Source organism: Callorhinus ursinus, unplaced genomic scaffold, assembly GCF_003265705.2.
Source record: "Callorhinus ursinus isolate GAN/ISIS: 27379988/994484 unplaced genomic scaffold, GSC_fseal_2.0 scaffold14, whole genome shotgun sequence".
Lineage (NCBI taxonomy): Eukaryota > Metazoa > Chordata > Mammalia > Carnivora > Otariidae > Callorhinus > Callorhinus ursinus.
In genome coordinates this window covers 10,111,074-10,127,153 of record NW_027397076.1, presented here as the reverse complement: position 1 = coordinate 10,127,153, position 16,080 = coordinate 10,111,074, and the positions used below count along the sequence as shown (strand labels likewise).

At 36.2% G+C, this 16,080-nt stretch overlaps 2 protein-coding genes across 15 annotated transcripts in view; one reads left to right on the top strand and one right to left on the bottom strand.

The window, feature by feature from the left end:
• Positions 1-16,080, bottom strand: part of ANKS1B (ankyrin repeat and sterile alpha motif domain containing 1B) — a 1,107,306-nt gene that overhangs the window by 798,502 nt on the left and 292,724 nt on the right. For all 13 annotated transcript variants that reach the window (XM_073900444.1, XM_073900442.1, XM_073900438.1 and 10 more), the window contains one exon: positions 5,901-6,044. In XM_073900444.1, the coding sequence (XP_073756545.1) occupies positions 5,901-6,044 (144 nt within the window). The remainder of the gene's footprint in view (positions 1-5,900; positions 6,045-16,080) is intronic.
• GARIN6 (golgi associated RAB2 interactor family member 6) lies at positions 150-2,875 on the top strand. 2 transcript variants are annotated; one of them, XM_025881359.2, is made up of 2 exons: positions 150-1,479; positions 2,091-2,875. In XM_025881359.2, exons 1-2 carry the CDS (start codon positions 859-861, stop codon positions 2,202-2,204), a joined length of 735 nt encoding a protein of 244 aa, XP_025737144.1. In that variant the 5' UTR covers positions 150-858; the 3' UTR covers positions 2,205-2,875. The 2 variants fall into 2 exon arrangements, with proteins under 2 accessions (XP_025737144.1, XP_025737145.1); XM_025881360.2 differs by lacking the exon at positions 2,091-2,875 and adding an exon at positions 1,961-2,072.

Below are 16,080 nucleotides of genomic sequence, written 5' to 3'. Positions count from 1 at the left end.
GGACGGGTGGGGTGAGGTGGAGAGGACAGTGTCCCTGCTCTGAGGGAGGGGCTGTTGGGCAACAGAGACAAAGTGTGTGGTGGGCACAGGTCACAATGGGCAGGAGAAGATAAAAGGGGTCCTCTGAGGTGGTTTAAGCCTCGGGGGAGGCTTCGGTTTGGGAGGAGAGGAGCAGTACGTATACAATTGGCAGTGAGGTTGTGTAATCCAAAAGAACAGAGGCTATTGTAAACCAGTGTGTCAGGCTCAAGAGGAGGCCCCTCCCCACTCCAAGTGAACACCGACATCTACACGCCTCAACATCTGCACACTCTGCATCTATTGGGACCCCAACATCTGAGCACCTCAACATCTGCGCACCCTGACATCTACTGAGGCCGGGATCTCTTGCTCCTCCACATCTGTATACCATAACATCCACTGGGGCCCGACCTCTGTGGGCCTCCACATCTGTACACCCTGACATCTACTGGGGCCCCAACATCTATGCACCTTGACATCTACTGGGGCCCTGACCTCTGCTCCTCAACATCTGCACATGGTAACATCTACTGGGGCCCCAATTTCTGCACTCAACATCTGAGCACCCTGTCATCTACTGGGTCCCTAACATTGTGCACCCCGATATCTCCATGCTCTAGGCAGAGCACAGTCTGGTGCAGGTGCAACTGTCTCTAGCACTGAGCAATTGGTAATCAGTACCCCCACCCTGGTCTCAGTTGCTCAGAGATTAAAAAAAAAAAAAAAAAAAAGCCTGCAAAAGACCACTGCTAACCCCCTTGCTAGAGAAACCAGGGAAATAGGACACCTTGTAAAGGGTGGTAAAGTGTGGAGGACCCCTAGGAGTCCTGATAAAAGATGGCCATGAACAACCAATCTAAGTTACCACTTTACACAGCCCAAAGCAGCCCTGCAATGGGTATGTTTAATACCTCCATGGGGAAACTGCAGCAACAACTGTATAAGGGGGAGTATACTATATTCAAGCATGCCCCAGTGTTTGAGAGTGACTTTATACAGGTCAGTAAAAAAGGAGAAGTGATTGACGTGCACAACCGTGCCCGAATGGTGACTGTGGGCATCGTTCACACTAGCCCCCACCTCACACTACCTGACGTCATGCTGCTGGCCCGACGAGCTGCTATCTGTGATGACTATGACAGATATGGCCCTGCTACCCAGGAAAAAGATCACAAGTCTACACAGATCTTAGAGCTAACCAGACTGTTTCCCTTGAAGTTTGTAACAATATCCATCCATAATGGTAAAAAACAGCAGCTCCGCCTGAAGCTTGCCACTGGCCGCTCTTTTTACCTTCAGCTGTGTCACCCTTCTAATACAAAAGATCTTTTTGTTTATTGGGAAAACCTTGTTTACATTTTGAGACCACCAGTAGAGGCTTACAGTGGTTCCCAGGCCATCCCAGTTGGAGACACACTGGACGTAAGTGGGTTTGAAGAGGAGGACAAGAGCCCAGCGGTAAGTCTTCACAGAGACTCTAAAGGATGGGGGGGCCAGGGTGCTGTGGGAGAACAGCTAAAAGTCCTGTAGAGCCTTTGGTAGTGAGGCTCACCTAGAAAATTCATTACATTTGAATGGGTTCAGGGCCAAAAGAGCCTCCATTTGGAGATCATGTCACATTGGGGAGGTTCTAGGTGTTCCAAAGTATTCCCCAATGCTGTATTTCAGAGCTTCCTCAGCTGTCAGCAACTCTTATTTTCATGTCCACTATTGTATTGCCGTCTGTGGCATCCTGACCATACCCTCCCCCCATGTCTCCCCATGATCACCATGTACTGATTTTTATACATCGTTGGCAGAGGGATGTGCTTGTGAGCACTGTTAGTAGCTATCAGAATATTAAAGTGCATGCCACTTAGCCAGCAGAAATACTAACACAAGTGTATACAAAAAAGCATATGAGGATATTCGCTGGTGAATTACAATAATGTTCTTGCAGATACTGAAGAGGAGAATTCCTGCAAAAATGGGAGATTGGACTTGAGAACTCAAGATTATTATAGGCTCTTACTGTTTAGCGATAGGAATAAAAAGTCTCACTTTATTTCACTTGCTTGTCTCTCCCATAGGCAAGTGTCATTCATTTCTTTGGAAGGGATCAAGATCAAGTTGACATCAGGAGTCTTCACATGAACCCTGAATTGTTTGGGGCCACCTCTTATGGTTATGCTAGGGAGGAATGAATTCATCATGCCCCCCACACATACTGCTTTCAAGAGTTCACACACTTCTGCAGTCACAAAGCCTGCAGTATCAGATAAAAGGGCAGGGATGGCGACAGGAGCAGCCTTCACAGATCCAGAAGCACAGCTAGAATGGCCATAGTGGGAGCATTCGACATGAATATTGTTGTTAGCAAGGGCTGCATGCCCTTCTTCTACTCAGAGGTTATTTCCAGCACATCAGTAGGAGTTACTGGCCTCTTCCCAGAGGGCAGCATAAATATGGTGATTCCAAGAGCAGAAACTACTGGCAAATCCATCTGCTAACAGCTCAGTATTGGGACCCCCTCATTACAACCTTGCAGAGTGAAGCCTACATGAGTGACCAGGACGGAAGCCAGAGGTCTCCACCCAGCAGGACTGACTCTTTAGGAAAGAGTTTCAGAGCCCTGTACTGCACATGGTGCAGAGGTGGGTATCTCATATAAGACTGTGGAGGAAAGCAATATCATCCACCCTAATACAATTCAACTCAAATTCTCTGCTCTAATAACATATGCTCTATTAACAGGGAAGGGTAGCAATAAAAACAAATGGCAATTTCTGATCAGGCTCTGACCTATCTTTAACTTTCCCTTAACTTGATATTTGTGATTCAATGCACAGATGACAGAATAAAATGCTAAAGATTACTCTCGAAGACCCTCATCCATTTTTCATCTACATATATTAACCAAAAAAAATTCTAAAATCCCCAAAATATACAACCAGGGACAGAAGCAAATGGTAAAGTTTATTTATTATAAAAATATTATTGTCAGGAATGTTGAAAAACTAATTATGCTTTCTAGAAAGGGCTTCATTTCCCCAGTCTCTTTGTTCGTGTTTTTTACCCAACTTAAATATTATTTAACTGCTTTGGAATTATACTAAAGTACCCAACATATTCTATAAATCTTAATTTTAATTATCTGATGTTATTTAAATTCTAAATTTCTTTGTGAAAATTTAGAATTCTAAATAACATCTCATCACAATGGAAGAATAAAATGCCATATTAAAACTAGAAAAACAAAACAATTAGCTAAAACTTGAATATAGGATCAATTCAAAATCTAGACAAAAACTAGAGATTAGATAATTTTAGAAGTGTAAGATCTACAGGATCAACCAGTGTTCTAATTTTACAAGTAAAAAATCTATTTAAGATTCTAAAAGTAACACATCACATAGTTTTAATTAAGTCTGCATTTCCATAATCCTCATGTTTCTGAAGCTTAGCACTATGCTTTGAATATAGAAGATATTTGATACATGTGTGCTGGATCCAATTAAATTAAGGGTTATAAATGTGAAATAAATGTATTTTATTTGAATCCATCAAATCTGAGTATACAGAAATTTGCATAGCACTATTCTAATTCCACTGATCCCAAAGGCTCCTATACCAAACTGTGAGGTAGTGGTTGTTCATGAGACCTTATATGCACAGTGGTTGGCTTAATGATTTTTATTTCAGGTCTAAAAAAACAACTTCAAAATAAAATCCTGTTATTCATGAAATTTTAAGAAAACTTTTATTTTGAAGCTGGCCCAGAAAGTCCTGAGTTCAAAGCTATTGCAAGTTGTAGGACAAATTTACATTTGATATCATGTCTCCAATATCACAACAAATGTATTAAACTTTATTCTAGATACACAAACATATGTTAAAGGAGAGTCCATCAGCAAATTGAAAATATTAGTAGAAGTCCAGATAAGAATATTAATAAAAGAATTCTACTCTTCATTCATTACATTAGAGTAAAAAAAAAGGATACTACATCTCAAGTAAATTCATAGATGTAATGCAGTAACAATTAAAATCCCAATAAGGGTACTTTTATAAAATACAAATTTTTAACAGCAGGCAATCATGTCAGCTAATTAATGCAATCATGATTTCTCCTGCATTATATGTAAAAATATCAAAACTGAGTCATGTAGTTTTAAAAATAGGACAACAGAAATAAGAGATTTCAGAAGAAAATCCAAGCCAAACAGGATGCAATATAATGAGAGAAATGGGAATTATCTCTAGATGAGGTGAATTAAACAAACAAAAAAGAGCTGAAGTTTAAAGAATTTGATAGTTTAAAAAACTACAGAAGATACACTCACATACACAAATTAAGGGGGAAAGCTGCAGACTGGGAAACATTTTGTGGTAAATGTAACTACTAAAATATTATTATTTGCTAATTTCACAGGAAAATGGCCAAAGAAAAATATCTAGTATTAAAAAATTGTAAACCAAAATCAAGTTACTACCAAGCCTAATAAAATGAAAAAAAATAAATGTTTAGGAAGGTGGTAAAGAAGTAAATTGTAGTCATATATTATTGATAGCTCAGAGCCCTAAGACTTTATCTTATGAAACAAGTAAAATAGATAAAAGCAAAATAGATAAAAGCATTCAATTACTAGTAAATTGTTAAGCAGATGAGGTTATAGTAATAAAATCTGTTTCTTTCATTCCTTTCTATTTCCTTACAGATATGAGGTAAAACTCTTTAAGTGAGGAAACGAAACAGCCATATATACACATTTGTTCATTGTTCCACTCAACTGCTACTTACTACTGACAATATACTAGGAACTATGTTGGTCTTAGAAATAGATGTAATACAATATATAGTCTCTACCTTTCTGGAACTCACGGTCCAGTATATATTGATAACAATTCTGTAATGATTAGGATAGTGTCTTAAAGTCCTAAAAATAGTTCATGTTAAGGTGAAGAGATTTTTTAAGTACTATATGCTGGTTTGATTTTCTCTACAATAAATTAATATTGGAATTTGAATGGCTATGATCAGTTTGTGACATAAGACATGAAAAATGTGATTTTTTTTCTTAGACATAATTGCTTCATACTTAAGGCAAAACAAAATAATATTTTTGAGATGTAACACTATTCTAGACAATTACTGCAAATTATTTTCTGTCCAAGACTATTTTTCCACTTAGTAATTACACATACATATCTTTGCCATTACACTGTTTTTTGTATTAAGTTTTTTTACATAATTTCATTTTGGCTTCAAATTTCCTAGCTCTGGATAATTTTACTTATTTCTGAAACTCCTCCATAAGCTTGTCATCCAAAATACACAACAGCAATTTGAAGGTAATGCAATAGAATAAAATTGACTTAACAAATAATGAGATGGTTTCAAAATTATAGACAATATTTTAGAGTTTTGGTCTCATTTTTGGATTGTCCTACATAATTTTCAATGGTGAACATTATTCTACAATGTTCCATTGTGCTAAAAAATTAGAAAAAAATCAGTGACAATGCTTTTAAGGAGCCCTTGTGTGTTTCCTTGTAAATCATTTTCTATTATTTTAATAAAAATTGTAATTTAATTTGAAAGAGCATTCTTTAAATGAACTATTTCTAGATCATAAGTATTAAAAATCTCAAAACCAACTCAATTTTTCAGGAACTAGCATTATGATCAAAATAACACAACTACATAAAATGATGTAAAGTATATGTTTGCATATACACACATGTACAGCAAGTTAAATAAATATTTTACTGACTGAAGAAATATTACAAAATGAGTAAGATATTAATTGGATCTTCAGGAAGAGAGAAAAAATATTTCCTTAAAAACGTAGGCAAGTATTTTTATGTTTTATTATATTTTAAGAAAAGCAAACTGTTACCTGTGCAAGAATGGGGAAGCCAAGGTTCCTACATCCATTACAAGGAGTTAATGCTTCCCAGAGTCCTGAGGGCCCACAAGTGTTTTCATCATCATCTTCTTCTTCCACTTCTCCTGGTGACAAATTTATTGTAGATGAAGTTCTCTGAAATTAAATTTATATTATACCAATATATTATATCAATGTTATTCAGATATCTTAACATCAATTAAATCACATTATTTTCTTATAGTGTATGTTAGCAAGCAAAATCAGCTTAATATTCACCATAGTTATGTGGCTGTGCCGTGGGACTAAGACAAAAAACTTGTATAATTCAATTTAAGTTGAATGTTTAAAAAAATTGAAAGTGAAAAAACTGGGTGAGAAAGACTATTAGAATACAAAGTTCATAATGAAAAATAGACAAGAAAACGACCTAAAAAAATATCTCAGTAGCAACAAATTAGAGAAATCTTATCATTTCTAAATGCAGTCAGAGGAATAGCAAGAAAATACTTTATTGAAATAGGAACTGCTAAAAAGCACATTTTTTCACAATGTCTCCTTTTCAAAAAAATGAACTTCATAAAATTTTATATTATACTTATACGTATAACAGGGGTAATACTTTTAAGATTAACAATGGTACTTCCATGTTGAACCTGCATATTTACTTTTGCTACTTGAAATCCCATTAAAATGAAAACGGATTTGTAAAAATGGTCTAACATGCATAAGGACAAGGACAACAGAAGAGAGATTAGCAGAGGAGCAACAACAAGAAAATTTTAAGATAATGGCAAACAAATGGATAAACAGATTAGCATATGAAAGAAAATTTTAGGATAATGATAAACAAATGGGTAGGTATTGCCTGATCTAGCAAACTTGAGAAAACTGATAACAAAATGTCTGTAAGGGGGAAGAATAAGCAGCATGTCTATTTATGACTCAGCACCATCAAAAGGCCTTAAGAATCATAGAGACTGACTACCCATGAAGATATACATGCAGGTGGAGCTGCAACAGGATAGAAACTATATTTGGAAGAGTTAGACCCTTAGGCCCATGTTCTCAACTGGCCAAGAAACTAAACCTTCACCTCTGACAAAAAATTGGAGGTTTATTTTCTGGTGGGATTGAAACAAAGGGATTATAGAAATTAACTGACTATCTGGTAGTTGTAGATTCCCAACCCGCCCCAGTGCCTGCCCACATTTGCCCTAGAGAACATGGCAGCTAGGTTTATATCCCCCAGGTAGGAGATCAGAATATATTCCCCTCTGCAGAAATTGACCTCCCAAGAAAAAAAGATCTATAATTACCTAGTAAAATTATGGGGGCCTACGCCTCAACTCTTACTGTAAAGCCTACCTCTCATAAAATCTCCACCCAGATAAACAGTTTTAGGTAAATATGAACAAGAATCCAAGCATTACCACACATTTGAAGGAAGCATTTAACAGGGACCAAAATAAATATACAGAAAAAAGTTATAGATAGTATCCACAGAGAAATGGACAATATTTGCATCCATGAAACAAGAACAGAATGCTATAAAACAAATACCTAAAACCCAATAGAATGTGGAAAATAAGTCTGAGGAAATTTCCCAGAAGACAGAACAAAAGATGAGGAGAAATTAAAAGTTAAGAAATCGGGGATAAAATTAAGAGGTCCATGTAGAGACAGGAGGAAATCAAATGCAAGGAATTTTGCCAAAACTGATGAAAATTCCGTATTCAAAGAGCATGATGAATGCTCAGCAAATTGATTTTTTTTTGTTTTAAAGAAAGGTAAAAGTCTTCAGAAGGTAGTGTTGGACACACACTGATAGATCATGATTATTGAAGTTAGTAAAAATAGTCTATAAAATTGTAAATGGTACCCACTTGACCCCCCCAAAAATTGTGAATTTAAAATATAAGACTTTAGGGCATCTGGGTGGCTCAGCCAGTTAAGCAGTCATCTCTTGATTTCAGCTCAGGTCATGATCTGAGGGTCATGGGATCGAGCCCCATGTCAGGCTTTTTGCTCAGTGGGGAGTCTGCTGGGAAGATTCTCTCTCTCCCTCTCCTTCTATTCCTTCCCCTGTCCCCATGCTCGTGCTCTCTATCTCTAAAGTAAATAAATCTTTAAAAAGAATAAAATATAAGACTTTGTTTTTTCTACATTCACATCTTAAATTTCCCTTCATCAATTTTCAAAAACTGAGAAGTCACAAACTTAAAAAGCCCCATAAGCAGCAACAGCCTGTAAGATACAATAATAATAATAGCTATAATCTATTGAACATTCACTATGTGACACTGTAGTGTCATAGGATTCTTAGTCATTATTTTAATTCACACAAACTAAGGCACAGATTGGTCAAGTAAAACCAAGGTCATAGAGCTGGTAAGTGGCAGAAAAAGGATTCCAATCCAGACTGCCTGACACTAGAGCCGACCCCCTTGACCACTCTGTTACATGGCTTCTCATTCAAAACAATATCCTGTAAAAGGTAGTATATTGAATAACTGAGCTGATATAATTGCAGTTTAAATTTTAAAAAGTGTATTTGTTAATATATTTCTGCTACATGATGACACTCCCGAAAGCAATTTGCTATCTGTGACTACTAATATTTCTGTAATTTTGTACATAGCTGCCCATTCTTTCATAAAAACACATTTCTCAAATCAGTAATAAAAGATGATTATCACAGGGATTTTTCATCCTACAGACATCCTGGTGAGAAAATCTTGGGGCATCTAAAACTTTAATCTAGCAAGAGCATCTATGTGTATGATCAATGCTGTCTACAAAATAGAATAAAATAACCAAATAGGCATCTCCTTCACCAACTCATGATCAGTTGTTGGTTGACCACCAATGTTGACATGGCATGACACCATAAATCATTACATACTTGGTAAGAATTATCAACATTTCACAGATTAATCAGTTCTTTTGTACTTATGTTAATGGTACTACAATTATTTGATCCGATCTTACAGGGAAATTCTTCTTTCTTCTCTCCAGGGAAAAACCCTGTTTATGTCTCTTCGTTGCTCATAAATCTCATAAATTATTTCCCATTGTACAGTAAATAATATCCAAATTCCTCAAGGTTCTACGGTCAAACTATATTTCAACACTTTTACGTCCTCTACTATACTCCTCCAGACTATAACCAAGTGGAATTGTTTACCCTTCCTTAATAATGTTCAATGCATTTATTTATGCCTTCCATCTTACTTCTCCATGCAGCTATTGCACTGGTTAAGAGTTTAAGTTTGCAGGTGCCTGGGTGGTTCAGCTGGTTAAGTGACTGCCTTTGGCTCAGGTCATGATCCTAGTGGGATCCATGTGGGATCGAGTCCCACATCAGGCTCCCTGCTCAGCGGGGGGGGGGGGGGGGGGGGTCGGCTTCTCCCTCTGACACTCTTCCCTCTCATGCTCTGTGTCTCTCATTCTCTTTCTCAAATAAATAAATAAAATCTTTAAAAAAAAGAGTTTAAGTTTGCCTACTTATTAGCATGATTTTTGTCAGATATTACAAATTTGACAAATATGACCATTGTCAGCCTCACTTGCCTTATCTACTCAATGGGAAATAATATAGTAGAACCTCCCTCAGAATTTTTTTCCTGATAATTAAATAAGGTAATAAATAAAGTGCCTGGCACATAAGGTTTCAATACATATTAACTGCCATTTTAGCTATTATTCTCTTATGATCCCACTGATTCCTGAAAATACAGTTCAGATTTCTTCTTTCCAGATTTCCCACAAACAGAAAATGATATGGCTCTCTTCTAAACGTCTATAGCTCTTTGTGTGAGTTTGTGTATTATGATATTTCACATACACCTTGAGATGATAGATGGCATCGTGGCAAAAAGAAGTAGCTGTGAAGTTAAATAGATATACATTTAAATCGCATCTCTGCCATTTCCAAGCTGTGTTACTTTGAGCAAATCACATAATCTTATTAATCCTAGTTTCCTTATTTGAAAAGTAGGTAAAATAATAATTCCTATTTGATAGGGCTATATGAGGATAAAATTAATTGCGTGACAGTGACTGGCACGTAAAAAATAATGAATACATACTGGTATTTTTATTATTATCTTTATCCTGAAAGAGCTGTATACACACACACACACACACACAACACAACTTATTTATTGTAGTTAATTGTAAGTTATTTGAAAGCAAACATTGCCTTATTCACATTTGTATCTCTTACAATGTGTATGCATATTAGAATTTAACAATTATTTATTGAATGAATTATCAATGATTTCAAACGATCATTTTCATTTAACTACCTAGAAAATGTTATTAATATTAAGGGGTATATATAATTGCATCGCAAATCCCATTATAGTTATTTCAGTTTTACTTTATACTAACCATTACCAGCAACATTAGCAGAAATAACAAGATTTATCAGTGGTTTAGTACTGCCCCCTAAAGACAGCATATAAATTAGCTGCGTAAAAAAAACAATTTTCCACTTGCTGCTTTACAATTAAAAATGCCTGGGAAAGATTTTTATCAAACTAAATATAATCTTCAATTATTTATGAAAAGAAAGCCACATGAACACACTTAAACTTGGAGTTTCCTTTATTCCCAACGTGTTTGAAACTTTTTATTGGAGACCCAACTGTGTTCCTAAAGTTCCAGAAATTCTTCCATAGAATATAGACTGATATTGTCATGGTTTGAGCCTATTATCTTTCTTGGTTAATACATAGCAATTATGTGGATGAAAGATTGGACCAGCTTTACACTGTCACAAAGGACTAAAGTCATAAATACCATGGGGAGACAAATTTGAGCTCAAAGAAAAATACTTCTAAAATAATTACATCAGTCTAGCATTAAGGAAATATGATTTCCTTGTGAGGTGATATATATATATGTATATCTATCTATCTATCTATCTATCTATCTATCTATCATCTATCTATCTAGATATCTCCTCATATTTTTCATCATGGCATAAACATAATGTAATAAATATCTACAATAGTGCTTTATAGCTTAAAAATGATGGAAATTTTTGTATTTAGTTGGAGGATCTATGAAGTATATCATCTGTGTGGCCTGAAGGGAGGTGTTTTTCAACCTTTAATCCAAAATCAGTAATGTTGCATCTTGACAAATACTGAGTGTCCCAGTGGCCTTTTTTAAACTGGTGTGTGTCCTTCTCCTTTCGAGCGTTCCCCAGGAAGCAAAAAAATGAGCATTGTGCTGTTTTCATTTTTAGAATTACAGGCTGAAAATGTGTGTCCAGTTTTTAAAGCAGTTTAAAATTGTGTTTTCCAGGGAAGGACAAGTCTGACCATTTATGAATTGATTTTCTTGAAAAGGATTATAGCTTTACTCTTTCAGTTCTAAATCATATTTTTGATATGCTGCATGCCAGAAAGGACCTACCTGTTCTGGGGGAGAGGAAAAGACAAGTTATCACTGAGAAAGACCTTTTTTTGGTTTCATTTTGAAGTTAAACACGTCTGCTTTTGAGCATCTGTCAGTTCTTTGATTTCCAAAGTCAGAATGCAAGCACGGTGCATTATGAAGGCTTTGCAAACCCAGTGGCTCATTCCCAAACTCCTGGGTATTCGTTCTCACTCTGAAAGTGAGAATCTGTAGTAGAAACTGGCGTGCCAGTAGGGGACCGCGAGGAGCGCATCCAGTCCCGCTCTAAGCCCCTGGGCGTTCTTGGCCAGAGGCGATCATGATTAGGACTACACTCTGCTTGACGCAGACGCGATCATAAGAGATCTAAGACTTCTTAGCAACCAGATAAGTTATTTGCTTTCTATTTTACATAGGAAATTGTTTTCTAAAACTAAAATACTTGAATTGTCAATGTAATCTCAGTTTGTATTAATTAGTTTTTGAGTAAGTGTAATAATCCATGAAATGTGAATAAATGGAAGTTAAAAAAAAAATGATTTCAGACATAGAACAGCCCAAGAAAGTAGGGTTGGGATTACTCCTGTTTGACAAGTGAAGAAGCTGATCTTCTTGCAAATTATTCAATTTGCAAGATCATCCTACAAATGAGACTAAATTATGATCCAAGTCTTCTGACTCTAGGTGCTATAATCTTTCTTCCACACCATGGAACCAAACTCCTGACGATAGATATTCAAGATGTTCAGAATATCCACAAAGAAATCTTTCTTCTGTGACAGTTTATAATTGAAGGCCTTTACTCTTTAAGATTCTAAAGTCCATGCAGTTAAGGATTAAGGGCCACTTATGATCCCACAGAACCCCTTTACATCCTCACCAGTCAACTCCCTAATGCATGTCTTTATAAACCTGGTGGGGCAAAGACGGAAGCTATCCATGTCCTGTCCAAATGTCGCTGGAGGAAACCTGGGGCACTGGACTTAGCCAGAATATAGGAAAGCAATGTGTGGGTGGGGAAATGGAATGATGGAATAGACAAGAATGTTGCTCTCCCTACCAGAAATACAAAAACCAAAATGAAAAGTAGGACAATCATCTAATTGAACTCTCAAAGCAAAGGGACCAGGCAGAAAGGCAGACTCCAGGAGGTTGGCAACCATTAGAAATGGAGATCCAAACAAAGGAAGACCATTTGGAATGGGAGTCAGCAATCTGGACAACTCAAGAAATGATAATTGAGTAGAAAAAAACATTACTGTAACTTATATACCTATGGTATGTAAAACTAATTGTGAATGGTGTCCTGAGCTGTCATTCCGTGGCTTAGTCATTGGGAGAATATTTAGGGTAGTTCCACGTCAGTCCTCACCCCACATGTATTATATTCACGAGGCTTTCCCATTTTCCTCTAGGATTGAAAGGCTTATTTTATTTTATAGATTATTTGTGTGTGTTGTCATATTTGGCTTTTCCTCCATCCTTAAACTTCACTGTTACATCTTTGTACTCTTGGCAGTGCCTGTATGGTTTCCTTGGGATATCTTGAAACCTATTTTTGAAAAACAAAACTTGGGCTTGATAACCATTAGGATTAGGGCTACCAAGTCCCAAGTGCTTTTGTCTTTGTTTTTCAAAAGATGAAATTAGTTTATTGATTTTTAATGAAATTTAAAGTAATACATGCTTATTGTAAAACAAATCATTCAAAATTAAAAGGTATTAAAGGAGAAAGTGAAGCTTTTCTAAACTCATTCCTACTGTAAGCATTCAGTGCATGTCTTTCTAGATTTTGTACTTATCTGATTATTTTATTAGGATAAATTCATAAATATGCAATTGTATGCCAAAAAGTACAACCATTTTAAACTTCATATACACTGCCAATGTTGTCTTTAACTTACTCTTCACACAGTGACCAGAAAAATTTTTTTAATACGAGAATATGAACATGTTATCCTCTTCCTTAAAAGCATTCACGTTTCAGCATTCTTTAAGTAAAATTCAAAATTCTTCATGATCCAAAGGGCAGGATATGACTTGCCCTTACCTGCCTCTCTAGTTTTGTCCCACCACCACCCTTCTTCCTCCCCTTTGCTCATAACATTTAAACACACTACACTGTCTCTCTCCTGGAATATATCAAGCTTCCTCCTACCTAGAACTTCACATACAATTTTCTCCAGCAGAGACTGTTGTCTCCCAATATACATTCTCTCCTCTCCCAGTTGTCTTTAGAATCAGAACACCTAGCCCTCTTTTTCTATAGTTATAAAAACAAACCCTTTTAGTTGGGCATATGCCTGTTTAAAGACATTTCCCAACCCCTGTTACAGATACATGTGGGCATGTGATTAACTTAAACCCTTTGCGTATAAGAAGTGTTCTTAGAGTGACGAAACATGCCCTTCTTCCTCCCTGTCCTTTTTCTGCTGATGGGAATGCTAATGAAATGGCTGAAGCTGGATCAGTCATCTTGAACCATGAGGCATCCTTGGAACTATACATAGTGGAACAATAAAATACTATAATATCCCTGGATTCCTCTGGCTGGTGAGTACTACCAGCCTTAGACTGCCTTAGTCTAAGCTTTGCAAGTAGGAGTGAAATAAAATCCTTTTAAAGCTATCTTGGATTTTCTGTTCCTTGCTATTGTACCAAATCCTAACAAATAAATTGTGGCAACATTCTCTTCTCTTGTCTTCATCAGGATTAATCTTATTTGTGCTTTAGGTGTGAACTTAATTCCCTTCCTTTGGTAGACTTCCTTGATGATACAGTCAAAATTAGTTCCCTTTCCTACACGTTTTCACAGCATCCTGCTTTTTTTATAGCAATTATCAAAATATAATTTTACAGTTACTGGTGTGATTTTGGTTCAATATCTCCTGTTCCCACTCAATAACAAGCTGCCTGATTGCTGAGATGTCTGTTGGGTTAACTACCACAGACACTGTACTTAGCACAGTGTCTGAAACATTAAAGACCTTTCCATGCCATATGTATTGAATGAATAAATGAGTTAATGAATAAATGAATTAATGAATGCCAGCTTGCCTTCAAAATTAACATGAACATTCGCACCAATTTAACTATAATCCAGATCTGAGTGTCCTTTATCTTCTGATTCCACTGGATTCTTTTGCTCTCACTGTGTTCATCCTATATTCAAGCTAATGTAGAACTCGGCATCTATTTAATTTCATTAAAGAACACATTCATACCTCTCCCCTTCCACCAAGAAGTGCCCAGCTTCCTTGATGTCTATTTTCTCCCACAGGTTTATTCCAGGAGCTCTTCGAATTCCTCTCTTTTATTATGCAGAGCAATTTAACTCTAGTATACATTTTATCTGCAAATTTGCATAGCCAATCCCATTACACCAGTGACTTTACACAGGGATTATTATTTTTTGTCTACTTGAAAGACGAGAAAAAGACAGATCAATAATATTTTATTTTTATAGTATTTTTTTAAATTGGGGAACTAAGGAACATGGTGAGAGAAAGAAAATTGTAAGGCATTAAGCTAGCTTATTTATAAACCAAAACTATGACAGTGCCAATAATGTAACAAATACGGGTCAGTGATCATATTACTCAAAAAGGAGCAGATTTGCTTATCTTAAATTCAGTCCTAAAAAAGAGATCACATGCCACAATTTAATACCTGGCAATGCTCAGAAAACTTAGTGTCAAATATAACATCTTCATCAGCTTATTAACACTAAACATCTGTTTAGTTTTCTGAAAATAATTCTGCAATGCTACCCTAAACTAGTTTCAAACCTCAGCCATCCCAGGTTAGTGAAATTCACAAAAGCTACAACATTTAAGTCCTCTGAAAAACAAAATTTCTCTCAGATTTATTCGAAGTTACCTGGGAATACTAACTAGCATTTATATCTGCAAGGAAAAGAAAGGAAGAAGAAAAACAAGTCCTTATGCCAGTGAGCACACTGAGTCCACCTCCTACTATCCACAACATCAATATGATTACTCTGTACAGTGATATTTGAACTTGGAGATTTGCAAGGATCAAAAGTATTTCACACTTATTGAAGTATAGACTTGCTATTAAAGCAATTATTTATAGTTGTAAGTAAACTAAAGAACAGATTAAGGAGAGCTGTTCTCTAGTTAATAGTACGAGACATTGTAATTCCTCTAAAATGCTCAGTTCCAACTAATTTTGTCCCCACCCGCTACCGGTTTACAGACTCGGCATCTTTTGCAAAGCCATCTGGAAAACTTCAAAGAAGAATGCCTTTGGTTTCCTATCCTACTTTCATACAATCAGTTTGCATGTTCTTACTATCTCTCAAAACTTTTGTTTATTTATCTGACTCTTAATTATATTAAGAATATTATGCAGCCATCAAAAAAAACGAAATCTTGCCATTTACAACGATGTGGCTAGAACTAGAGGGTATTGTGCTAAGCAAAATAAGTCAATCAGAGAAAGACATGTATCATATGACCTCACTGATATGAGGAATTCTTAATCTCAGGAAACAAACAGAGGGTTGCTGGAGTGGTGGAGGGTGGGAGGGATGGGGTGGCTGGATGATAGACATGGGGGAGGGTATGTGCTATGGTGAGCACTGTGAATTGTGTAAGACTGTTGAATCACAGACCTGTACCTCTGAAACAAATAATACATTATATGTTTAAAAAAAAAAAAGAAGAAGATAGTAGGAAGGGAAAAATGAAGGGGGGTAAATCAGAGGGGGAGACGAACCATGAGGGACTATGGACTCTGAGAAACAAACTGAGGGTTCTAG